Raw genomic sequence first — 27,814 nt, 5'->3', positions numbered from 1 at the left:
AAGTCCCATCATGTCTTGCCAAAGTTTTGCCATTAGGTTATGCTAAAAATATGGCAAAGCATGCTGGGATGTGTAGTTTCTCAACAGCTGGAGGGCCATAGTTTGGACATGCCTGTTTTAGAGTCTTGTTTCCCAAATATCTGTTCCTCGCATGTCCTCAACAGCTCATGCTGAAACAGCCAATTAGACTAAGGGTCTGATTCAAAAGTGGACGCAGCAGTGATCAGTACTGCATTTTTGGTAGCAGCAATATAAGAAAGTATGTAAATGAAGCTGTAGGCATTCAAAAGGCACAGCATCCGATCATCATTTGGAGCACTGGACATACCCTAAGGTAAGTCAGGATGTCCAGTGTCTAAGCTGCTAAAGCTAGTGAATCCGCATTGGGAGATGCAGGCGCTGGCTTCAGCACAACATGTCTCAGTTTTGTGCAATGCTCCTCCTCTATGCCCCTCAAATGCCTGCTGTATATTAATCTAGCTGTGGCTTACAGTGCAGTGCAAATGGTGTGGCAGCTGTATTGAGGCTTATGTGCACTGCTTGTCAAATGCATACATATTTGTAAAAACATCACCCATCTGCGTCCAGCTTTGAATAGCGTTCACCTCTATATCAGCCCACCTCACCTATGCATGCTTAAACAAATGCCCAAAACATTAATTGTTTAAGGTGCATGGGAATGGATTTGGGAAATTCTGTACTAGACACTCTGCTGATAACCATCCTCTCATGATTTAACTATAGAAGGGATAATAATAATATCCCAGATTAAACCAACAATGTGGAAAAATGTGGGTAAATTAATCAGTCCTGGCAGTAAAGTTAATTTAATAATGTTAAAGTTTATAAAAAAGTATATATGATATATGATAAGAACCCCCTAAAAATCATGATATATAAAACTGTTTTAATCACGCTGCCGCTTTAAGATTGCATTGGACTCTTAACTATTTCCATTTATTATCTAAAACCAATTTTCACATAGATATATGTTGGCATATTTCAATATTTGACGTGACCTTAAAGTGGTAGTAAGTAAATAGTTAGTTAAGCAATAGCATGGGTGGGGCAAGTGTTTGTCCAAGATTAGGATGAGTTCAACTAAGTTTGCAATCAAACATTAAATACATTTATTAAACCGGTTGGAGCAAGCCTATAGATTTCAAGTGAACAACACTGACTATACATAGAGCAGTTTGGTCAGTATGTGAAATTTAATCTAGTGCTTTAGTTAAATTAATTTTCTTTTTCTTAAAGTAACAAAATTTTAGGGTGAGATTTAATAGGATGAGAGATTCAGAAAGTGAGAGATTTGGTGAGAAATCTCCAGTTTTTTTTAAAGCGGCAATCCTTTACACTGCAAAACCAATTTGATTTTACAGTGTAAATGATTGCCGCTTTAAAACCTGGGGCGAAATGTAATAGAGTGCGATTTTTTAGACATGTGCGATTTTTGGTCAAAAACGGCCGAAATCGCACATTTTCCGAAAATCGCACATTTAATAGGTTGAAAATCGCGGTAAAAAATCGCACTTTTAGAAGTGCGATTTTTAGTCACATTTCAATTCGCATCCAGATGTTTTCCCATTATAAAGTATACAACTCGCAAATGTAATAGGGTGCGATTTTTGGTCAATGTTACCAAAAATCGCAAAAAAAATAGACCAGGTTCTGACAGGCGAATTTGACAGAACCATGCACAGATCATTGAGATCTGTGCATGGTTCTGTTAATAAAAATGTGTAAAAGTGTTTTTATAAAAAAAAAAACGGCGTGGGGTCCCCCCTCCTAAGCATAACCAGCCCCGGGCTCATTGAGCCGGACCTGGTTCCAAAAATACGGGGGAACAAAAAGCATAGGGGTCCCCCGTATTTTTGAAACCAGCCCCGGACTCTTGGACCGGTCCTGGTTCCAAAAATACGGGGGACAAAAAATCTGGGGGTCCCCCGTATTTTGAAACCAGCACCGGGCTCCAACAGCCCGCGGTGTCATGCCACAGCCGGGGGACACTTTTTATACAAGGTCCCCCGGCCAAAACATGAGCACCGTGGCTGGTCAGCCTTGGACGGGGTACCTGGAGGAGTGGGGACCCCCCCAATAAAGGGGTCCCCCCCCCAGGCTTCACCCGTCCAGGGCTGAAGCCCGGGGCTGTCACCGGCGTCCGTGGCCAGTGGACGCCGGCCTGATAGGGTTAAATCCATCATACATATCATTACATTGCTTTTTACCGGCGAACTACAAGTGCCAGCAGACCTCCCCCGCATGCTGGGACTTGGAGAACCACAAGTCCCAGCATGCAGGGCATTAATGGGCCCGCTGGGACTTGTAGTCCACCTGTAAAAAGAATGTTTATAAAAAACACACACACAGAGAAGTACAAGTTTATTACACACACACACCTCAATTTTACACCCACATACTTACCATTCCTGGATCCAGCGCTGGTCTGGCTGCTTTACAGCCGGCTCCCCCCGCACTGACAGGCAGCGGGGAGAACCGCTTTCTCCGTTGCCTGTCACCGGCTTTCTCCGTAGCTTCTGTAGCTCTGTCCCAGTGCTACAGAGGCTGAGAGCGTGATTGGCTGAGCTACAGTATGCGTCTCCATGGAGACGCATAGCTCAGCCAATCAGGAGAAAGCCGGTGACAGGCAACGGAGAAAGCGGTTCTCCCCGCTGCCTGTCAGTGCGGGGGGAGCCGGCTGTAAAGCAGCCAGACCAGCGCTGGATCCAGGAATGGTAAGTATGTGGGTGTAAAATTGAGGTGTGTGTGTGTAATAAACTTGTACTTCTCTGTGTGTGTGTTTTTTATAAACATTCTTTTTACAGGTGGACTACAAGTCCCAGCGGGCCCATTAATGCCCTGCATGCTGGGACTTGTGGTTCTCCAAGTCCCAGCATGCGGGGGAGGTCTGCTGGCACTTGTAGTTCGCCGGTAAAAAGCAATGTAATGATATGTATGATGGATTTAACCCTATCAGGCCGGCGTCCACTGGCCACGGACGCCGGTGACAGCCCCGGGCTTCAGCCCTGGACAGGTGAAGCCTGGGGGGGGGACCCCTTTATTGGGGGGGTCCCCACTCCTCCAGGTACCCCGTCCAAGGCTGACCAGCCACGGTGCTCATGTTTTGGCCGGGGGACCTTGTATAAAAAGTGTCCCCCGGCTGTGGCATGACACCGCGGGCTGTTGGAGCCCGGTGCTGGTTTCAAAATACGGGGGACCCCCAGATTTTTTGTCCCCCGTATTTTTGGAACCAGGTCCGGCTCAATGAGCCCGGGGCTGGTTATGCTTAGGAGGGGGGACCCCACGCCGTTTTTTTTTTTACTTTTTTTTTTTTGCACAAAAGCGCATTTATAAAAATGCGCACATTTTCATGACTGAAAATGTGCACATTTTCATGACTAAAAATCGCGGCAAATCGCGGCAAATCGCGGCAAATCGCATTTTTTTGCCGCTAATTCGCATCTCATTACATATGCGAATTCGCGGCAAAAAATGCGATTTTTAAAGGTGCGATTTGGTGCGATTTTTTTTTAGTCTAAAAAATCGCACCCTATTACATTTCGCCCCTGATTTCTCACCAAATCTCTCACTTTCTGAATCTCTCATCCTATTAAATCTCACCCTTAGTGTTTTATTTAGATCCACCTGCATCCCATCCGATGGACCCGTGAAGAGCGGGGATATTTCCCGCAACCTGCCCACCTCCTAGTGAAGTGGCAGGATTGCAGAGATGTATAACGGGAATCGTGGCTCATTATGTAGATTCATAATTATCTGTTTAAGATGCTTGTGATAATTCTATGCGATTATTAAAAGTCCCACTCTCTGGGGTAAATTTATTATATAAAATGTACTATTATCATTCATGTTGTGAATTCTGGTTTCTAGCAGTTTCTGGTTTCTATTTTTTTGTGGGGGAACCTGCTGTTTTCAACTCTATATTGTTGTTAGCCTGCAGGAAATAAAGACCAGTTTACATTTAATTATGTATATTTGGTTTTATTTAAACTGAGGATAGAAATGTCATGGGCAAAGGATTTATTTTGTTGTGTAACAAATTGCCTGCTAAAGCACATTACTTCGCTACAGTATGCTACTCAGGCAATGTATGTACCCACCAGCTGCCAGGCGTGTCATATTTTCATCTTTGGAGACTCAGCAAGCCAACCACAAACTTCTAATTCCTGGATTTTATATATTTAGAGATTGTTATATCTTTATAAAGACCAGTGGCATAACTACAAAGGGTGCAGTGGATGCAACTGCTATGGGTCCAAGGGGCTTGAGGGGGGGGTGAGGTGGCATCGCACACTCCCCCTGCGTGCAACAGTACCCCCCCCCTTGAGGAGGGGTTACAAGACTCCTATAACTGGGCTTGTGAGGGAAATCACAAAAGAAGTCCTCTTTGAGTTTAGGAGCATGCTGGTCTTTGTTCAGGACCCAAGCTCTCCTCTGGTCCATATACCCTCCAAAGTACCAGGAAGCGCAGAGAACCCCAGCAGATCTTGGAATCTAAGATTCTTTCCACCAAGAATTCTTGCTGCCCCTGAACATCCATTGAAGGTTTTCATTTGTCTATCCTGCGAGGGAACTTGTTAGAAAAAAAAAATCACAGGTTTGAGGAGAGAAGCATGAAACCTATTAGCAATCTTGAGAGACTTGGGCAATTGCAACTGGAAAGCTACTGGGTTCCCACTTTTGATCATTTTGAATGGACCAATAAACCTGGGACCAAATCTAGCCATATGCTGCCTGAGTTTAATATTCAGGTTGACAAACAGAGCCAGTTGCCGACTTTAAAGGAGCAAGGGCATCTGTATTTATCAGAAAACACCTTCTCCCATAAAGCAGCCCCGTTTAGGGCAAAATATACCTTCCTCCAAATTGCCCTAAGATGGGAATTTCCAGAGGAAGAAAGCATAGCACCTTCTGGCCCCAATGAGTTGGTTTGGGATGGTACACAAACACAGAGGAAAAAGGTGAAACTTTAGTGGAAGAATGATCCGCATTGCTGTAGGTGAATTCTGCAAGAGAAAAAAAAACAGCCTAGTCATTTTGCAACTTAGACACAAAGCAACGTAGGTACTGTTTCAGGAACTGATTAAGCCGTTCCCATCTGACCATTCGACTGGGGATGAAAGGCCGAGTATAATTTTAAGAGACGAACAAAAAAGTCTACAAATCTGGGCAACAAACTGTGGACCTCAGTCTGACACAATATATGTGGGTAGACTGTGTAATCTAAAAACATGTTGAAGAAATAATCTACCTTAGACTTTGGCCTATGGTAATTGTCTTAAAGCAACAAAATGAGCCATCTTGCTAAATCTATGTTTGAAACTCAGAGGACAAAGGCAGGTCCACCACAAAGTCCATGGCAATGTGGGACCAGGGTCTAGTAGGTATGGCCAAAGGCATAAGTTGCCCAAAAGGCCAAGACCGAGGCACCTTATGTCTGGCACAATATGGGCAAGACAGTACAAAGTCCTATAGGTATCACGGGAAATACAGAAGATAGAAGTTTTAGCGTCTTATAGGTCCAAAGAGGACCTGCAGTCTTACTATCACAGAACTCTGCCAGAACACTACGTTTGAGATTCTCCGGAACAAAAAAGGCAACCTGACAGAATTTGACATGGAGCTTGATCCTGTGCCTGGTGGATGAGACTCTCCTTGACTGTTTCAGACAGCCCGTGCCTGAACTGACTTCTTAAAGCAGGGGGGTCATTCCTGCCACAGTTGTTAGACCATCGGTGGAACTCAGTACAATAAACTTCTACTGGATCCTTACCCTGTTTTAAAGCCCGCAAATTACTTTCTGCCGAGGTTTCCTTGTCAGGGTCATCATATAGCAAACTATATATTTTTGGGCTTGTGATGGAGACCTGGAGCATAAAAGACTAACCACCACCCAGGAAACCTGGATGATGAGATAAGAGACCCAGTGCCGCTGCCCAAGAGACCCGGCGCTACTGGCCAGGAGACCTAGTGCCGCTGCCCAAGAGACCCGGCACCACCCCTTCTAAGGAAAACCAGTGCCACTGATACCCAGTAGACCCGGAGCCGTCACTGCCCAAGAGACCCTGCACCACTGCTGCCCAGGACATCCGCCTCTGCCAGTGAATAGGAGACCCGGCACTGGCTGCTAGTGAGTGAAAGACCTGCCACTGCCAGATGTACCCAGACCACTTATACTGGGGCTGGAGGAGGGAAATTATGAGGTTAAAAGTGAGGGATCAAACACCTGCACTTCATCCACTCCCCTAACTAACCCCCTCCTTATCTCCCCTCCCTTTCTCTCTCCCCCTGCCTCTCACTCCCCATCTGTTTCACCGCTCTGCCCTCTTTCTCATGTCCACCCTTATCGCTTTCCTATTTTTCCCTCGCTCCATCTTTTTCATATTTTTCTCTCCCTCTCTCTTTCATCGTTTTTCTCTCCCCATGTATCTTTCATATTTTTCTCTCTGTCTGTCTTTTTCACCACCATCCCCCAATTCATCTCTTTTATCCCCCCACCACATCTTTCCTTTTTTTTTTGCTCTCTCCCCATTCTTTTTGCTAATTTTTTCTATACCCTGCCCCCTCTCCCATACCCCTGCTGTTTCCTTGTTCTCTGCTCTATCTCTCTCCCCTGCCCCTTCTCTTTCTCTCAGCAATTTTTAACTCCTTCTCCATCTTACCACCATAGTTTCTTTTTCTCATCTAACTCTCCTCCCTTTTCCCCACATTTCTCTCTTCTATCACTACTTGACACATTCTCTATCACTCTCTGTCTCTCCTCATTTCTCTCCCTCACACTCACTCTCACTCCCTGTCTCTTCCATTACACCCTGTCTCACTCCCTGCCTCTCCCTTACACCCTCTCTCACTCCTTGCCTCTCCTTCACACCCTTTCTCACTCCCTGTCTTTTCCTCACACCCTCTCTCTCTCACTGTCTCTTCCTCACACCCTCTATCACTCCCTTCCCCTCCCTCACACCCTTTCTCACTCCCTGTCTCTTCATCACACCCGCTGTCTCTCCTTGTCTCTTGTTTACACTCTCACTCACTGTATCTGCCTCACACTCTCTCTCATTCTCTGTCTCTCCCTCTCACCCTCGCTCCCTGTCTCTCCCTCAAACCCTCTCTCACTCATTGTTGTTCCATCACACCCTCTTTCACTCCCTGTCTCTCCATCACATCCTCTCTCACTCCCTGCCTCTCCTTCTCACCCTCTCTCAATCTCTGCCTCTCCTTCACACATTCTCTCACACTCTCTGCCTCTCCCTCACATCCTCTCGCACTCCCAGCCTCTCCCTCATACCCTATCTCACTCTCTGCCTCTCCCTATCATGCTCTCTCACCCCCTATCTCTCCCTGTGGGGGGTGCTTTCAAAATGTTGCTAAGGCCAATGAAGTCCTAGTTACACCCCTGGACTGAATATAGGGAGCAACATCAACTGCCAGTGAGTCAGCTTGGAATGGCATTTGGTGACAGGTTCTGTACCTCCTATATTTGAATTTGGAATTTGCTACAGCCCCAAATCTATAGTTTCCCCTATTGTAGGTAACTTTGCACAGTCCTGTATGATATTACAAAGTCTACTGCATTATAGGCCTGCAATAGTAGCTTTCATTCACTTTACTGTGCATCATATGATTATGGTATACTTGCTCAAAACTGAAAGAGAATAAAAGACTTAAAAAAATAGCAAAAAGTTTATTATGACAAATCTTCTGTTAATTGACAAAAAAGTGTAATCCATGCCTTTGTCACAGACTATTACAATGTGAGTTGAAAATGTTTACTGAAAACAAACATAGATAGTGAATACTATCAAAATCCTAAAATACATGAGGTTGAGTGGCCATCTAGTGGTTGTTAAGGGCAGGATTTATCTCAAACATTCAAAGATTAAGATGCGCATAAAGAATGGAATGAATTGTGGTAATATAGGAAATATTTTAGCTAATATTTTCCATATCTCTTACATATCTCTTACAGAGATGCTAGCAAACAAATTTTGAAAGCCCCGAAGATCAGCGTTGTGAGTATATTTTGCTTTCACAGGTTCCCCACTTTGGATTCTACAGGACAAGGGGACCGATCTACTATCAACATAGGTATGTATGGATGTATGGGCTCCGTGTGTAATAAAGTTTTACTGTCAGTGTGTATGTGTTTTTATTTAACTATTTGTACTGCTGGGGCACTACTAGTCCCAGCGGGCCATTTATTGCCCCGCATGCTGGGACTTGTGGTTCTCCAAGTCCCTGAATGTGGTGCAGGCTTGCTGGGACTCATAGTTCCACAGCAGTATACAATAGTTCTTCTTTCTTTTTACACCAATAATCAGCTCGATGCCCACCGCCCAGGAACTAAATACTATATATTGTAAATTGTATAAGAATTTCCCTTAAATAATGAAGAAATAGAAGACTGTTCAACATTTTGTCTTATTATCTTTACTGCATCCTCTTCCGGGGGGGAAGCTAAATCAATATTTCACTTACTTTCATGAGGTAGAATGTGTTTCGAGTCAAGAGAATCAGTAAAGTAGTATATAAAATAGAAATACTGTAATACCCCTTCTCATTGGAGAAAAAAAGACACAAAAAGGCGTGTTAAAGATCATTGCTTTGGGTAAGAAATATATTAAGGAGCAAAGGTGTAAATAATGATAAAATATCCGGTACTTGTGGATTATCACGGCTCCCATCGCATGCCATTGCATGCCATATATATAGTGGCATGCGATGGCATGCGATGGGATGCGTTTTTTGCCGTTTTTGACAAAATCGCATGCGATCGCATCGCATGTTCTAGGAAACAAGTACCTTTTTTTTTCTTTCTAACTAAAATTTTACTATTAATTTTTTTTTTTATTGGGTTGCATATAAAAGTATATCCTAGTGTTTCTTTTTTTTCTTTGTATTATTAGAGGTAGAATATAGGAATTATAGGATGCAATAAGAGGCAGCACTCAAGAGGCTTAAAGTGAATAAAACTTTAGTGCAAAAACAGCTCATCAATGTTTCGGGGCGTGGTAACCCATCATCTTGATCCTGATGATTGGGCACCAACTCCCGAGACATTGATAAGCTAATTTTGCACCAAAGTTTTATTCACTTTAAGCCACATGAGTGTTGCCTAAAATTGTATCCTGTATTAGCCGGTGGAATTAACCCCTTTGCCTAGGAAGGCACCAGAGCAAGCTGCCCAAAAGAAACAGATGATTGCTAGGCGCCACTTGTGTGTAATGTTTAGGTATATGCCACACACAATAACACTTATCTTATAGAAAATCAATAAAAAAGTATAAATATTTAAAATATGTCCTTAAATGCAAAAAAAAAAAGGTAAAGGTGTCAGCTCACCCCTAAGAAAGAGCCATGGTAGAAGGCTAGGTAAAGATAAATAAAGAGAGATAGGGTTCCGGCGACTCTATTTGCTAAAATAGGACAATATAATGGATAAAAAAGTACAACATTTATTTATACACTGAAAGATGAAAATATAGGGATGGGGGATGTTTAACATAGCAGTTAAAAACAGAGATAAAAACAAATCAACATGAGTAAAAAATACACTATAGATTTGTACTTTAAAAAATTAGCGGTACTTGTTTCCTAGCACGGCCACAATCTTCTTGGTCGTGTGCCTTAACTTTAAGGCACACGATGCCCACAATGGACCCGATTTTCTTTCAAATCAGGTTCATTTTACCGGCAAATGGAAAATCGGGTCCATCGCGTCGGTCGTGTGCCTTTAATAAGGCACACGACGCGACCGACGCGATGGACCCGATTCTCCATAGGCTTCAATGTTAAAAATATTTTAACATTGAAGCCTATGGAGAAATCGCGTCCATCGGGTCCATCGCGTCGGTCGCGTCGTGTGCCTTAACATGACACACGACGCGACCGACGCGATGGACCCGATTTCTCCATAGGCTTCAATGTTAAAATATTTTTAACATTGAAATCGCGTCGGTCGTGTCGGTCTTGTGCCATTATAATGGCACAAGATAAGATGGACTTGATTAAGTCCATCTTCACATAGTAATCAATGGGAAAGGGGCCAATATGGGCCATTTCTCATTGTATATGGCCCCGTCATGCCCCCACATTTTAAACGCCACCCCACTATTGACGCCAACCCGAAGCGTGGCGAGCGCAGCGAGCCCCGCGAGGGGACGCGTATAACTTCACAGGTATACGCGTCCCCTCGCGGGGCTCGCTGCGCTCGCCACGCTTCGGGCTCGGTGGCTCGCTGCGCTCGCCACACTATTCTATTCTCAACTCCACGCCGACGTGGATAGTAGGGGAATGAAAAGGTCGGAGGACGCGCACCGCCGCCCCTCGCGGGCTCGCTGCGTTCGCCACGCTTCGGGTTGGCGTCTATCGTGGGGTGGGGTGTACGCCGTGACATTTGGGGGGGTTGGGAATATTTGACATTGAATCCAATGTAAAATCGGGTCCCAGGGACCCGATTTACATTTCATTCAAAAAAAAAAAATCGGGTCCAAAATCGGTCGGTCGCGTCGATCGCATCGCATGCGACCAAATCGCATGCGATGCGATCGACCCGATTTTTCCGACACGACCACCCCGATGTAAATCGGTGTGGCCGTGCTAGGAAACAAGTACCAAATTAGCAGTTTAGCATAAAAAATATTTAAGATGCTTAACTTGTTTTAGGAGGTCAATCAGGCAGCACCCAACACGTTTTGTCCTAAGGACGTCATCAAGGGGTAGATAACAGAGGGACAGGCTGCTTATTTATACCTGGGCTAAATCTTAATTGTTTGTGACATCACATCCTGTTGGGAGCGTGTCACTTACTGTTAATTGAGGAAAAGACATCAAAAACTGTTTATGAGTGGTTGGTTATAAAGGCGCTAGGTACTAGCATAATTTATCTATTTCTAAAATGCATTTTTATAAACATAAAATGTACAAATCTGTTGAAACAGCCGGAGGAGGCACTTCCGCCTCCTTTCCGGCGTCCGGACTTCCCTTCTGCGCATGCGCGTGCTTTAGTCTGCATTTAGTTCTGGAGCCACACTTTGCCGGGGACGGGTGGTGACCCCTGTATTTTAAAAACTATGAGGCCTTTAACATGGGTTAATAGCTACAGTATGTGGTACTGTAGTATCAACTGTACAAAGTATCATGTAATCAGTTGGTGTGTGTCATGCCTGGGTGAACTGACATGGAATGACCAAATAGCTATAGTGTTACTGTTAGGTTTATAGTTAAAGATTATGTCCTATTGATGAAAAATGGCTTGTCACTCAATGATATAGTGGCATTAATGTTGTATATCTATGAGAAGTAAATCTAAATGTAGACAATGATAATGTGCTAGTTAAAAGCCCATCAATATGATGGCTTCTGCAATGTACTTCCACTTTGAGCTGTGACAGTTTTTCGTCCACAAACTCTCCATCCCACCCCCAGTTCCCATCTGCTCCTACCTCCAATCTGTGTCATCACAGCTCCCTCTCTCCATATCCAGCAAGTTTGAAACAAATCAGTTTTCCTGCAAAAATGACTTTCAATTTCTGTTATGACTTTTTTTTAGCACACAAAGGAGTAATTTGCAACTTTCTCCCTCCTCCCACAGAGCTCTGGTTAATTGTGCTATTGATTACCGGCCCGGCAAAGGAAATTTCTAGTGACTAATACTACTGTATTGATAGTGGTCATTATAGATGCAAGATTCACCGCTTGATTCTAATGCTTGGAACAGAGATTGGTTCCTGGGGTAACATTAAGCTGGCTGGAGAGCATAATTCATTAAATTGGGGAAGTTAAGCATATTGTTAGCAGCTTGACTGGTTTTAGTGTGCTTAAGGATGGCATACTACGTATTTTTTATCAGTGCTGTGAACATACTAACTGCCATAGAGCACTAAACATCTTGGGACACCTCCTCAGCAGACTGAGATACTGTACCAGATCAATTTCAGATGATACTGGCCCTTATTCTGGTTGGTGCGGCCAGAGCCGCACACGGGGCTCCGGCCGCACAAACCAATCCCCGCCCACCCTACGGATCGCCACGGCCGTCCGTACACGGACGGCTGGCGATCCGCATAAAAATGGTGGAGGCGTACGCCTCCACCATGGTGGGAGCTGCCCCCTGCATTCGATGGTCGTCGACCATCGAAGGCAGGTCCGCACGCCCCGGCAGCTCCCGCAAGCTGAGACCACACGGACAATCGTCCGTGTGGTAGCTTGTATGGGGGCTGAAAGCTGACATCCGGCGACGTCAGCTTTCCGCCCCCATGAGTTGCGTCATGCCCTCATTACCATGCATACGCCCCGCGTTTGCATGGGAACGCCCATGAAACGCGGGGCGTACACATAGGGAAATGAGGGCATGAAGCCTCTCACGCCCCTATACGCCCCCTTTGCGGCGGACGAAATACGTCTGCGGCGAAGGGGGCTGCACATGCGCAGATTGACCTCTGCGCATGTGCAGAAGAAAAACATCGGCGGTACGGCCGCACGCGGGCCGTACCGTCCGAATTAGAATAAGGGCCACTATGTGCTCAATTATTCTCCATTACTGAGACAATTAGAATCACCCCCATGGTTTCAGACCTTTACAAATAGGCAGATTTAATAAAAACGTAGGCGTGAAAAGTTATAGTTGGAGATCAGGTGGATTTTGATGGAAAAATGGCAATTAAAAAATTAAAAAGAAAGAAAACCAAAACAATCACATTTGAAATCATAGTTAAATTGTAGCAATGACCTTTAAAATGCACCAGTTTTTGGGGCATATATATATATATATATATATATATATATATATATATATATATATATATATATAAAAGCGTTCGAGATAATTGGAGGTTCAAGATGCGGCATGAACTGTATAGTTTTTGTTAAAGTGGTACTTGTTTACTAGACATGGTTTTGCCTTGTAAATGATTGCTGCTTTAAAAACATGTTTGGCTGGCATTCTGCCCATCTTGCAAACTCATACGCTATTACATGCGCCCCTTGGTTTCAATAAATGTAATAAACTTATTCAGTGGATTTTAACTCTTCAAAATATTGCAGCTCTGATTCTGAGTTGGACACAAGGGGTGATTCTAATTTGTTCGGTCCCCGGCATATTCACACCGGGGACAAATGTTTTCACTCTGTGCAAAGATAGCAACAATTAATCTACCTGTTAAGGGACATTAAGAGCCAGCATTCTGAGAACTATAGGCATTCTGGAATTTTTAAATATATAAATACCAGCATATCCAAACAAATAATCGCTGCAAGTATTTGCAATGCATTGTAGTGCCTTCCACTTACCCAATGTTTTCCGACTTGTTCATTACAATAACCTTATTTCGCCCCAGCAGGTGGGGAAGGTGCTATTTAGTATTATGCTATTTTTTCTGGAAGAAAGTTAAGTTAATCCTTTTTCAGGTCTCACTCCGTAAGGTAATGCAAAACAGCTAGTTGGGGTTGATTAGATTGTGGTAGGAGGATCCTATGCAGTTATATTGTGACTGGTGAGGTATCTGATCTCACACCGTTTATCTTCCTCTACATTATCATTAGATTTGTTTGGCAGAGAAGGCTGTACTTTATTGAATTTTTTTTAAAATTCTGTACAAAGCTGAAATCACTTGCCTAAGGGGGGTATTCAATGTGGGGGTCATGGCAGTCGAGCTTGCTCGACCGCCATGACCCAGTCCCATTCTCGGTCAGCTCGACCGAGAACATGCAGACGGGATTCAATGTCCAAACGAGATAAGTAATCTCGCCAAACGAGATAAGTAATACACACTGGACAATATCGATCAGTTACGTCACTGGGTCATCCATGAAGTATCAATAGAGTCAGACTGATCTACATGCGCAGACGGCGAGGTGGGGGGGGGGAGTCGTTAACAATAGCTAGCGACATTGAACATGCATACTAGACGGTTTTATTAAAGATAACTGTTGTGTGGCCATACTGTACTACAAACTGAAAATTCAAAACAAAACATATTTGTGACAAAGTTGGGGAAATTAATGTCTATGCTCAAAAGCCTTTCAATAACTTGTCATAGCAAAATCTACACACAGTACACAGATGATAGTCATTAGTCAATATCTAATGAACCAAATTACAATTGCTACAGTATTTCTTATACTAAACTACTACTTTGTGTAAATAGGTTAGTGATTTTTTTTTACCAGAATGAATTTGCATAACAATAGTAAAGTAGTCACAACCTGAATCTGCTAAAGTTTATTCTAAGAAAAAAGGGATACTTCCACTAATATGTATTTATTTATTAACAGTTTCTTATTTAGCGCAGCATATTCCATTGTTCTTCAAAATAGGAGACAGTGGGGCAGATGTATTAAGCCTTAACAAGAGATAAATGCAAGGGTGATAAGGAGAGATAAACGTCCAGCCAATCAGCTCCTTACTGACTTTTTTCAAACACAACCTGTAACATGGCAGTTAGCAGGTGATTGGCTGGACGTTTATCTCTCCTTATCACCCTTGGATTTATCTCTTGTTAAAGCTTAATACATCTGCCCCATTGATACAACACATAGGGTATTTACAGACAGTCAAAAGTATGAGGGCCCTGCTCGCAAGCTTACAATCTATAGGAAATAGGCATTGATACACAAGGACATATATTCTTTATTGCATTAATTCCACCAGAAAGCAAAGGTTCCTGGTGTGCTGTATGATACAGTGACCCAACAGTTTGGCAAGGGGTCAGGAGAATGGAAAATGTGAAAAAGAAAGAGAGTGAACATGTGTGGACGGGATCCCGGCGGTCGGAATCCCGGCGTTCAAAATCCCGACTGCCGAAATCCCGACACTTTCTCCCTCCGTGGGTGTCCACGACACCCATAGAGGGAGAATAAATTAGTGTGCCGAGCGTAATGAGGCACCGGGACCACTGTGTGGCGAGTGCGTCCCCCCCTTGTCAGGATTTCGGCAGTCGGGATTCCGGCGTCAGGATTTTGAACGCCGGGATTCCTACTGCCAGGATTTCATATAAATCCCATGTGGACTATACAGTGGGTATGTGATTAGATAGGAATTTACCTGAATTGTAGTATTGTATTGTTACAGTACCACAAATCTATATATTTTCACATATAACAAAAACTGGTTACGTTTAGAATAATCTAATATTAATTTCACAGTATAAAAAGGGAAAGTATTTGCTATGCTGAAATACATGAATAAATACTGCCATCTACTGTTTTCAGAAGGGCGTTGCTCTCAAAACTGCACAAAAAAAAAATGATGTACTGCAAACCCCTTTTTAATTTGTGTCTATTCCTCTTGCTAACATATTTTTAAAATTTAAATCAGTTTATTAACAACAGACAGAATAAACTTTATAGCTGTTATGATCACAGATGGAGAGAACGTAATGCAGTGTCACTGGATTTCTAGCAGAATGTTTGCTCCAAAGGAAAACTTAAGAGGAACCCCTGGTAATAAATAAATAAATATCCACTATATAGTGCTATATAAATTATAATGAATACAACTAAGTTGAATAGACTTAAGCCCCATACACACAAAGGAAAGTAAAAGGAGGCGCTAGTCCGCTTCCAATAAACACTGTGTAAAATGTCCCCAAAACCCCTTGTTTAAATGTGGGCTGCAACTCCAACGTACTTATGTGCTGTTTCCTTATAGAATCAATAGCTAGTACAAAAATACACAATTTGGAGTCAATCAATCAAACACAATGTTTTTTTTTTTAAAGAGTATATAACAATTAAATCATAAGTCTCTATTGATGAGATATCCTAGAAATGCTCAGATAAAGAACAATAAAAGTTGACAAATCAAATGATATCATGCAATCAATTTACAATGACTACTGAGCAAATGTGTGACACCCGTAACTATTTTATGTGATTTTTCTCAGCTTAAACTGATATTATCCAGTCCATAGATACTTATTTAAATCCGAGTTGTCTGCATCTTAGTAATGCTGCTTTCCCACTGCCTACCCGGGTAAAGACCCGTTTTTTTTAAATGGGTCTTTACCCGGGTAAGAGCCACAAAGACCCTTTCCCACTGCAGCTTTTAAACGGTAAATTACCGTTTAAAAGCAGTAAATGTCCCATTCACACTTACCCGTGTAAACCACAAAGCAACACGTTTAAACTCTCTAGTAAACCTTGCCTGTCATTAAAAACATCACATGCACCAATCATGTTCTTAACCTTTATTATTATTTCTAAATACCGTTTAAAACCCTTTCCCATTGCCAAAAAACCGGCTCTTACATGGGTAAAACACTGCTTTTTACCCGGTTAACAAATACCGGTATTTGTTACCCGGGTAAAGCAATCTGGAGCTTTCCCACTGCACCTCTAGCCGTTTAAAAAGGCTAAAAAAACGGCATTTTACCGTGTAAAGCCTGCAGTGGGAAAGGGGCATAAGGCAAGGAATTTTGTATGCCAAGACAGTGTCTATATAGTATCACTTTGTTTTGGAAATACAGTCAGTGAAGCAATTGATACACTTTAGCATTGCTTACTTTGTAACTCTTTTTATAGACATAATGTAGCAGTTTATCCAAAGTCTTTGTAGACGGTACAGTCACTTGTGATATGTGTAAAATGGACAGGAGAAAATATGTATCATTATCACCATGTCAGCCTGTGACCTGGGTCCCGGCGTGGTGTTCCTGCCGACTGTTGTCTGAAGGGTGCAGCGTGGCACGTTGTACTCTCCCCGCTCTCACAATGAAGCCAGGGTCTCAAACTTTTTTAAAATGTGTTTAATTGATTGACCATTTGTTTTGTGTGGGAAGTGCTCCAAATTATGTATTTTCCATACACACTAAACAAGTTCCCACTGATGCCAATATTCGGCAAATGCATGCACAGTTTCCAAGGTCGGGGGGGCAAAGGGAGCAACGGCGGGGGAGAAATGTGAACAATAATGCCTAGTGTGTATGGGGCTTTAGTTTTATGATACTATTTTCTTATGCTGGCCACACATCAGACCAACTTTTCTCCAACCATTAAACTAGTTGCTTGGATGGAATAAAATAAGGTACTGGATGGGAACAAATGGAATATTTACTTCAGAAATTTGCTCCCAAAATATGGAAAAGGACAAAAACTGTCACTCAGACGCAGTACTGTAGTTGTACTTGTTTGATTTAAACAATTTGAGTGAATGTTTTTGTCCATTTTCCTGGGTTTGTGAGCACATTTCTGATTGTCCTTTTCTCCCATCCAGTACCAGATTTTTATTCCATCCAAGCAACTAGTTGGATGATTGGAGGAAAGTTGGTTTGATGTGTGGCCAGCATTAGTAATGCTGTGATAGGGTTTGCACCCGGGTGTCACCCTTCAGTTGGGTGACACCAAAAAGAGCCGCTCCACACCCCGGCAGGCAGTATCTGCACATTCCTGATGGCAGCATATATTCATTGCTGCCAGCCCCCTCCCTTTTGAGGTCCGCACCTGCACCCACCGATGTCCGCAGAAGTCGCAGGGGTAAGCGGAAATAATGCTGGCCCCTCTCCTCTGTCCAGCTACTCACCAGCAGGCAGCAGCGCATTAGCCGGGCCCTGTGGCTGCAGCCTTAGTCTCCAGCTGCATATTTATATTATATGGAGGTGGTAGTGGGTGGGTGGTGGTGGTTGGGGGGGGTGACACCATGATGACACCAACCCTAGTGACGCCCCTGGTCATGGTGCTTATTTTCAAGGCTATTGAGATATTTGCCCATTTTCTTGAGGCTCTGTGGATAATGCACATAAATGTATTCACTGCATAATTGCCTATCATTTGGTTTAGCAACAAGGTTTTTTTTTTGCATTGTGATCATTTTGGTGTTTTAGTATTATTGCATACTCTAGTTCTTATCTGTTTAGAAGGAAACATTTGATATTAGGCTCAGGGCACTGGAGCGCCCCAGGCGGGGGGGGGGGGGGGGAGAGGGGGCGTGTGTGTGACGCTGAGTAACTCCATATGGGGGGGGGGATCCTGTTCCCAAGTGCCACCTTCCAGTGGCCGGCACCCCAGGCAAATGCCTAAAGCTGTGGGCACTTTGTTTGTTAAACCTGTGGGGGGGGGGGGCTGCCCCGATTTGCAGCAGGGGGGGCATAAATTAATTAGTTACGCCACTGGAAGCGGCGGTGGGCAATGGAGGGAGGGAGGGATGGACGGGCGGCTGCAGTGGCTGAGCCACCCGGATCGCAACCGCAAGCTCCCAGTAGCTTGAGAGCGACGGGTTGGTGACCACTAATCTAGGGCCTACCACATGGCCAAGCTATGGGCCCGATTCAGTAAAAATCACATATGATAAGCTGTGATCCTTAAGCAATGCAAATGCAGGAGGCACTGGCGTATATATATATATACACACACACACACACATATATATATATATATATATATATATATATATGGCAGGGCTGGATATATATACCAATAAGGGCACATTACCAATCAAGTTTCAAGTTTCATGTAGGTCTACCTACATGACCTACATGAAACTTGATTAGTAATGTACCACTAATAAAACTTCATTATGTGAACTGCGTTGAGTGCCCTTACTGGAATATATATCCAACCATGCTATATTATTGGGACACACTGGGTTCCAATGCTAGAGGGGCCCAAACGGAGCTTGCCCAGGGGCCTTCTCCTATTTTAATGCGCCCATGACAGGAGGAGGTACATACCTGTCCATTCCCGAAAATGCCATCTGCTGCCCCTGTCAATCAAGCAGAGGTGATCATATAATAGCGATGTGAACACACTCACAGGACCCACCCTGCGCATGTGCAGAATGCAATGTTTAGGAAACTGTACAGGGGGGTGCTTATGCGACGGGGAGGAACACCAACTGCCACTTACTGTCATTCCAAATTGACTCACTGGCAGTTGGTGTTGCTCCCCTATTTGAATTTTGAACTGTGCTGCAGCCCTACCTCTTGAGCCGCCACTAATACTATTTAATCTAGTATAACAGTTTCCAAGAAATAATTTGGAATCTCATACTTGTTGAAACAATTTCAGTTAGTGGATTTAGAAAACAATTTGTTAATTAAACAGCTGCTGAATTCTCAAGCCAAGTAGTTTGCAATACTAAAATCCATAATTTAAATTACATTATTACATTCCAGATGCTGTCTGACTTGAACATTTTGCTACCAAAATGATGTCAGAAATTATGCAAAAAAGAAAAGAGACCATCAGGACTTCATGGAATTAGCAAAAAGGATTCATTTATTTATGCCAGCTCTAAAGGCCCCATACACTCATCTGATTTCGGGCCAAAAAAAATCGGGTAAAAAGTGGCCATATTGGATTCCGTGCGCATCGGATAGAGCTCGGCAGGGCTGCCGCTAAGAATTTTGGGGCCCAGGCCTGATTTTCGGTCCGGGCCCCAACCCACCATCCCCCACCCCAACCTTAAGGCCGGGGTGGCTGGCAGCTCCTCTCTTCTCACAGGTGCGTGCAGTTGAGAAGTTCCCAGTTCCCCAGCTCACAGTGCAGTTTAGAAGATCCCGGACCAACTGCCAAGTCAAAAGAAGTGCAGCTTGCAGCAAGGCTTGTCTCGTTTGTCACGCCGCGCGGTGGGGGCTTCCTGTGCCGAGTCCCGGCGGCAGGCTTGTTCCTGGACGAGTGCAGTGCGCAGTCACAATGTCCTGCCGTGGCCCGCAATGAAGTCGGAGCCGGGCAGGTTCACTGCCGGGTCCGGCTGCATAGTAAACGGCCACTGGACGGCAGAAGAATGAGGGGAGCGTGAGGCGGTGGGCGGTGTACGAGGAAACTGAAGGGACGGGCGTGCTGCTGGGGATAGAGCTGCCCGGGCCCTACCCTCTACCAGAGCAGCGGGGCCCGGGACTCAAGTACCCCCAGATCCCCCCTGTTGGCGGCCCTGGAACTCAGAGATCATATGTGCTTACAGGTCCAACCTCCGAAACAGGCATCCTCCCGGCTGCCTGGAATGGGAACGCATGCAATCTATCACGTGGAAAAGGACCGCATGTGATATACATCACATGCATTCCTGCCACCCTGGACCTTCCTGGACGGCTCAAGGAGTATCGGTTTCTCCCATCGGAGAAGTCACAGTAATGATTCACTTACGAAGAATCAACCCAGGAATAGTACTTAGATTAAATTATGACCCAATTGAAATACAGGTTGAGTATTCCTTATCCAAAATGCTCGGGACCAGAGGAGTTTTGTATAATGGATTATTCCGTATTTCAGAATATTTTTATATTTCAATGAGGTATCTTGCATTTATGAAGAACACATTAAACAAATGAAATACACACAAATATATTTTACTTGTGCCTAAAACAAGGTTTCAAAACATGAAACAAAGTTTGTGTACTATCTCAGGCACTGAATTTGAAAGCCAAGCAATCATTTTCTTGCACATATTTAGTGCCAGTTATATTATTATGTCCTCAGTAGTTCTGTTACAGATGTCCCCAGTAGTGCTTTTAGCAAGAATTTTTTTTCTCTTTCTAGAATGTTTGGTTTTCAGAATACCCTTAGAATTTTTTCAATGCAAAAAGTTTTAGTGATTTTTTAGAAATGTTACGTAAAAAAAGTTAATTCAGTTACAATCTGAGCTGCTTCAGAAGCAGAGAGAGTTAGGCAGTCCTTGAACTACAGGCATCAGGCAGCACCAGCAAGCTCTCAGTTCCAGGTGGCGGGCGATGGCCCGACATACCGACATCAGAATCCCGATTGTTCAAATGCCAGTTGGGATCCCAAATGACAGGGCTATTCTCCATCATGGTGGTCAGCGACCATTGAATGATCTGGGTGTCCCCCCGCAGGCTGCGAATGGATGTTTATGTGAAACCTACATCTGCAGCCAGTGGGAACTTATGCGCCTTGCGAATGGTGGGCCGGCATAACACCATTCGCAAGGCGCATATGTTCCCACTGGCTGCAGATGTAGGTTTCACATAAACATCCATTCGCAGCCTGTGGGGAAACACCCGCATCATTCAATGGTTGAGACAAATAACTGGCAAAAATGGAGGTAGGAAGATGAAAAATGTTGTGTTCCAAAAAGCCTTGGAGCACCTCGAGCTGGTTTCATGCCAATCCGTGCATGGGGTGTCCAAATACATAACCAGACAAACAAACAAAGCAATTAATTTTATATATAAAATAGTTAAGTAGATGGGCGGTATTCCTGCAGATTGGAATAAATGAAGCAGAGACCTGTATTACTTCAACGTTTCAAGAAACTTTTTTCCCGTCATCGGGATTTCTCCAAACACGGAAGTAATACAGGTCTCTGCTTTATTTATTCCAAGCCGCCGGAGTGCCACCCATCTACCTACCTACAAGTTGGAAACCTAGCTTTAGATTTACCTAGGGAGGGCACCTGGTGGGAATTTGGGATTACAGAGCCATAGTGTGCTGGCCTACATTTGTTTATAAAATAGATCAGTGGTCTCCAACCTTTTTTGGGTCGGGAGCTACTCGCGACAAAATAAACCGCCCGAAGAGCTACTAAAGTAAAAATAAAATAAAAATCTGCATAATATCCTAAAAAATGCCCTTTACACATAATGCCCCAAACTGTAATGCCCCTGACACATTATGCCACACACTGCAATGCCCCAAAACATACCTCCCAGGAGAAGTGTCATCTACTACCGTGGAACTCCTGCGAGGCTACATCCCCCATTTTTTCCGCTATAAGGGCATAGTCTCTCTCTCTAAGAGCTGTAGCCACATGGGGTGCGGCCATGGAAAATGGGGGTGTGATACACATATGCCCCCAATAGTGCAGTGCCAGATATACATATGCTCCCACGGTGCCAGGTATGCCCCCACAGTGCCAGAAACAGGAATACCCTCACATTGCCAGGTATGACCCCATGGTGCCAACAATGCCCCCACAGTGCCGGTTATGCCCCCACAGTGCCAGCAAGTATGCCCCCACAGTGCCAGCAAGTATGCCCCAACAGTGCCAACAATGCCCCAAAGTGCCAGCAAGTATGCCCCCACAGTGCCAGCAAGTATGCCCCCACAGTGCCATCAATGCCCCACAGTGCCAACAAGTATGCCCCCACAGTGCCAATAAGTATGCCCCCACAGTGCCAATAAGTATGCCCCCACAGTGCCACTAAATATGCCCCCACAGTGCCAATAAGTATGCCCCCACAGTGCCAACAAGTATGCCCCCACAGTGCCAACAAGTATGCTCCCACAGTGCCAATAAGTATGCCCCCACAGTGCCAATAAGTATGCCCCCACAGTGCCAATAAGTATGCCCCCACAGTGCCAATAAATATGCCCCCACAGTGCCAATAAGTATGCCCCCACAGTGCCAGCAAGTATGCCCCCACAGTGCCATCAATGCCCCACAGTGCCAACAAGTATGCCCCCACAGTGCCAATAAATATGCCCCCACAGTGCCAATAAGTATGCCCCACACAGTGCCAATAAATATGCCCCCACAGTGCCAATAAATATGCCCCCACAGTGCCAATAAATATGCCCCCACAGTGCCAACAAGTATGCCCCCACAGTGCCAACAAGTATGCCCCCACAGTGCCAACAAGTATGCCCCCACAGTGCCAATAAGTATGCCCCCACAGTGCCAGCAAGTATGCCCCCACAGTGCCATCAATGCCCCACAGTGCCAACAAGTATGCCCCCACAGTGCCAATAAGTATGCCCCCACTGTGCCAATAAGTATGCCCCCACAGTGCTAATAAGTATGCCCCCACTGTGCCAATAAATAAGCCCCCACAGTACCAATAAATATGCCCCCACAGTGCCAATAAATATGCCCCCACAGTGCCAATAACTATGCCCCACAGTTCCAAGTATGCCCCCACAGTGTCAGGTGTTCCCCAGCAGCACACTTACCATTGTTGCTGCTGCCGCCAGGGAGAGAACTATTCGGCCATCCGGTGCCCCCTGTGGTGCTGCTGGCACTGTCTGTGTCCGGCGGTGTCCTCCTGTGTCGGCGTGCTGCTTCCCTTTCAGGGGAGGAGAGCACAGTGCAGCACGCATCTCTCCTTCCCCTCACTTCCTTGTGACTGCGCCGTCTGCCAATCAAAGCTCGCGGGCCGGCTGCTGATTGGCTGCCGGCCCGCGCGCTCTGGTTGGCGGACGCCGCAGTCACAGGGACCTGGGACGCACAGGGAAGGGTAGGAGAGAAGCGCAATGCTCTCTCCTCCCCTCAGGGAAAAAGGGAAGCAGGGGCGGACGGCGGCGGATAATGGAGGGGCGGGCGGTGACAGAGTGGTCGAGCTACCCCGATCGCTGCCGCGAGCTACTGGTACTGGAGCGACGGGTTGGCAACCACTGAAATAGATATATATCCATACTTGCTTACCATCCCAGAATGGCTGGGAGACTCCAAAAAATGGTGTCCCCCTCCAGTCCCCCGGTAGGGTGGGCAAGTCTCTCACATGTCCGTGTAAACCTCCACTCCCTGCAACTACTACCTCCACAATTAAAATCCCGATATTCATGTCTCTTTGGGAAGGTGGGGCTAAAAATTATGCAAATTGATTGATTTCCTAAAAGAGGTGGCCCAGGAAGCCCCAGGAAGCCCTTCTGAGAGTTGCCTATCCAGGTTTCCCCCAGAGAGGAGAAATGATAAGTAGGTAAGTATTTATATATCCCTGGCCCCACAAGGGGTGGATTTTTTTCGTTGAAAACCTGCCAGTATTTTAAGTTGTTAATCACATTCCAAGTCTGCAATCACGGCATAGCACTAAGCTGCACTTTTCTTTACTCAGTCACTGACCTTATGTGACTAGCTTTTCCGGTGATGTGGCCTACTGCTGGTAAGCTGTTTGTGGCTCTGGAGGAGTGAGGGAGGGAAGCAGCAGCGTCCTGATATAGGCAGTTGTTACTATTGTGACATCAGGGCATGGACTCACAGACAGCCCCAGACCTGCCAGGACTGGTTAATACGTTGACTCGATATGTTGGTTCTCTCATATGGTTGGGTGATCATTTGAATTTGCCCAGTGTCAATCACTACAGCAAGTTGCTCACCCCTACACATAGCCAGATGTGTCGATATATATTTATTTATTAACAGTTTCTTATATAGCACACACATATTCCACAGCGCTGTACAGAGAATATTTGAGCATTCACATCAGTCCCTGCCCCAGTGGAGCTTACAATCTATATTCCCTACCACGCGCACACAGGCATTCTAGGGTTAATTTTGTTGGGAGCCAATTAGCCTACCAGTATTTTTTTGGATTGTGTGTGGAAACCGGAGTACCCGGAGTAAACCTACATAAGTACGGGAAGAATATACAAACTCTGAACAGTTAAGGCCCCCATACACTATGCGATTTTGGGCCAAATTCACACGATTTCGGCACTTGGGCTGATAAATCACATGAAATCGGCCCAAAATCACATGCATGTGACAATTCATCCGATCCGATGTGCGGTCCCGTGCGCATAGGACCGGATCAGGAGGTCGGAAGTGCAGCATGTACGATGACATCTGACCCCTGACAGGGCAAGCAGCGGCAGCTATTGGAATGGAAGTAATCTCAAATGAGTGGACTGCGGGTGCAGCGGGCGGTGAGGAGCAGTGCGGCGGGCAGTGGCCCTCCCTCCATGCGGCCGCTGATTGGCTTAGAGTGCTCTATCTCAGTCAATCAGAAGCTGGACAGTCATTTGACACATTGGGGCAGATGTATGAAGTGTCGTTATGGGGGAGAAGGGGTATCAGCGCACGTTATGTGCACTGATACCGCTTCTCCCCCATGTATGAAGGAGCCGAGATGCGGTAAAGGACAGGGGCGATATGCGCCCCTGTCCATATCGACACTGCTATCTAAATGATAGCAGGCAGAATGTATGCCGGTTTAGGCTTCGCCAGCAGCAGGCTGGCGAATCCCTATCTAAACAGCAGGGACAGCGCTGTCCCTGTTGTTAACTCTGGGCTGTGCTGGGGATCTCGCGTGAGCAGTGAGATCCCGTGCATGCCCAGTCGAGCCGGCCAGGGGACAGGAGACATCGCATCAGTGTAAACTGATGAGCTCTCTCCAGGAGGGGACATCGCCGGCGGGGGGAGTTAGCGCTCCCCCGCTTCGGCAGTCAAGATGTTAATACATCTTGTCGATGTCCCTTCCTGCTTCGCCTCGCTAATGAGGCGAAGCAGGAAGTATTATAGCGGCGTGATAAGCGCCGCTATAATACATCTGCCCCAGTATTTTAAAATTCTAATAGCTGTCGCTGCCTACCCGCTGAACTGATGATCACGGCTGCTGCACCTGGGCCGTCACCTGCCCCACTGCTCCTCACAGGAACCGCTGCTGCCCCCGCCTGCCCCACTGCTCCTCACTGGCACCACCGCTGCCTGCCCCACTGCTCCTCACCAGCATCACCGCTGTACCCACAGCCTGCCCCACTGCTCCTCACCGCCCTTATGGTTTTTTTTATATGTGATAAATCGCATCAAGTGCCAAATTGTATGTGAGCCTCCCGAGGAGCTGCCGGGTGGCTCGCAGGAGAACTGGGTCTGACTTGTCCTTAAGACAAGTTGGCCTAATGGATGGGTGCCCTTAGAGCCTTGGTGGGAATCGATCCCATGACCTCAGTGCTGTGAGGCAGTAATGCTAACCATTACACCATTCGTACTGCCTATACTGTATATCTTCAGGTACAGTATAGCAGGCATCAAAGTGTGCTGTGCAGCAGAGGCATTAGGGCAGATGTATCATTGGGGCAGATGTATGATCCGTCGTTATGGGGGAGAAGGGGTATCAGCACACGTTATGTGCACTGATACCGCTTCTCCCCCATGTATGACGGCGCCAGGATGCGGTAATGGACAGGGGCGCTATGCGCCCCTGTCCATATCGGCGCTGCTATCAAAATGATAGCAGGCCGAATGTATGAACGGTCAGCATCGCTGACCGTTCCGCACGAAGCCGGGTTTGGCTTCGCCAGCATCAGGCTGGCGAAGCCCTATCTAAACAGCAGGGACAGCGCTGTTCCTGCTGTCAGCTGTGGGCTGCGCTGGGGATCTCGCGTGAACAGCGAGATCCCGCGCATGCCCAGTGCGGCCGGCCGGGGGACAGGAGATAGCGCATCAGTATTAACTGATGCGCTATCTCCAGAAAGGGACATCGCCGGAGGGGGGAGTTAACGCTCCCCCGCTTCGGCAGACAAGATGTTAATACATCTTGTCGATGTCCCTTCCTGCTTCGCCTCGCTATTGAGGCGAAGCAGGAAGTATCATAGCTGCGCTTATCGCGCAGCTATGATACATCTGCCCCAGAGTCCTTTTAACGTTTGGGAAATAACGAGTCCCGCTTCTCCTGCATAACGAGGAGAAGCAGGCACTCGTTATGGGGAGATGTATTAACATCCCCCATGCCGATAAGGAGAGCCGTTATCCCCAGCGTTAACGGCTCTCCTTATCGGCTCCCTCGCCGCCCCGCACATGCGCACTCGCCGTCGCCCCCCTGCCCGGCTTACTGGGCATGCGCGAGATCTCGCTAAAACCGCGAGATCTCCAGCGCAGCCCAAGCCAGACGCAGGGCTAGCATTGTCTCCCTAGTGGGGGATAGGACAACGCTAGCCCTGAGCTGGCGAAGCGTCCGGGGCGAATTAACGCCTTGAAGGCTGTTAATACATCGCCCCGGCCGTTAATCCCTGGGGGGGATTGCAGGGACAGCCCCGCCGAGCGTAACTCGGCGGGCTGTCACTAGCGCACGTTAGGTGCGCTAGTAATACATTAGGGATAGACGTAATCCCCCCCAGTTAACCAGCGTTAAGTGCATTTTTGCACTTAACGCTGGTTGATACATCTGCCCCATGTCTGTGAACAACACACTTTACAGACATATGAGGTGCACGCCCACTGCGACCAGCTGTTCACATGAATGACCGATATATGGCCAAGTGTATACCCAGCTTAAATCGTAAAGAGGGATATGTATCAAAGATTTTAGAGAGCTAAAATACCAACCTGTGATTTTTTTATGTACTGTAGAATGACAGGAGCTTATTGTTTGGTACTTTAGCTTTCTCTCCAAGCTTTACTCAATCTGCCCCAAAGTCAGATTGATCTGGATTTATGGAACTGTTTATGTTATTCACAAATACTTTATAATAAAAAAAAAAAAAAAAAAAAATGAAAAATGTGCAGTAGGAATGTGCCCCTAGCTGTGCCCTCCCGAGTCAGTGGCCTTGAAGCCATGCAAGTCTATTGGGCATATGGGTGCAGGATGAGGGAGAACCTACAGGAATTACCTCCAGATAGTAGAGATCTAGCGCGGTGATTTGTGAGTCCAGAAAGTCTTCGTACGTGTTAAACTGAGTGATAATCACGTCCATAGACGCTCCGGATTCGTCGTCCTCCATGCTCCGGTCTCCAGACTGTCACACACAGCTCAAAGCGTCCCTAGCAACCAGAGTACTACGTCATACAGCCCGTGTTTATTACGTCAGCCAATCACCGGTCAGGTCCGTGCGATCCCGCCCCCATGTGAGTAACGTGACGCTGGCTCCTGTGCCTGGCTGGTGTGGCACGCCACTCACAGAGCTGGCAGCAGCAGGCACGGCTGGCAGGTCACTGTGCGTGCGGGAGATGTGCGGTCCCAGCACATCGGGTCTTATTATAGATCACATCTGTGTAGGATTCCTCCTCTTGGGCATGCTTGGTGCAGGCTCCGTCTCCTATTGTGCCATGGTACTGTGCAAAAGGAAACGTATTTTATTTGTTAGTGGTTTTGTGTACTGTGCCCTAAATGCCATATACAGTATAACCAAGCTGTGATAAGCTTTTAATAATGGCATATTTTACCTTGGTTGTTTTTTTTGGGGGGGGGGGGGG

The 27,814-nt window shown here is 45.8% G+C and overlaps 1 protein-coding gene across 2 annotated transcripts in view; it reads right to left on the bottom strand.

Annotated features, from left to right (window-relative positions):
- The window catches only part of CFAP299 (cilia and flagella associated protein 299), a 426,508-nt gene extending 399,121 nt beyond the window's left edge, over nt 1-27,387 (bottom strand). For both annotated transcript variants that reach the window (XM_083157702.1, XM_083157711.1), the window contains exon 1: nt 27,232-27,387. In XM_083157702.1, the coding sequence (XP_083013828.1) occupies nt 27,232-27,342 (111 nt within the window). In that variant the 5' untranslated portion in view covers nt 27,343-27,387. The remainder of the gene's footprint in view (nt 1-27,231) is intronic.
- Nucleotides 27,388-27,814: the final 427 nt, after the last annotated feature.

Source organism: Crinia signifera, chromosome 1 (genome assembly GCF_055691185.1).
Source record: "Crinia signifera chromosome 1, ASM5569118v1, whole genome shotgun sequence".
NCBI lineage: Eukaryota > Metazoa > Chordata > Amphibia > Anura > Myobatrachidae > Crinia > Crinia signifera.
This window is presented reverse-complemented; position numbering and strand designations above follow the sequence as displayed.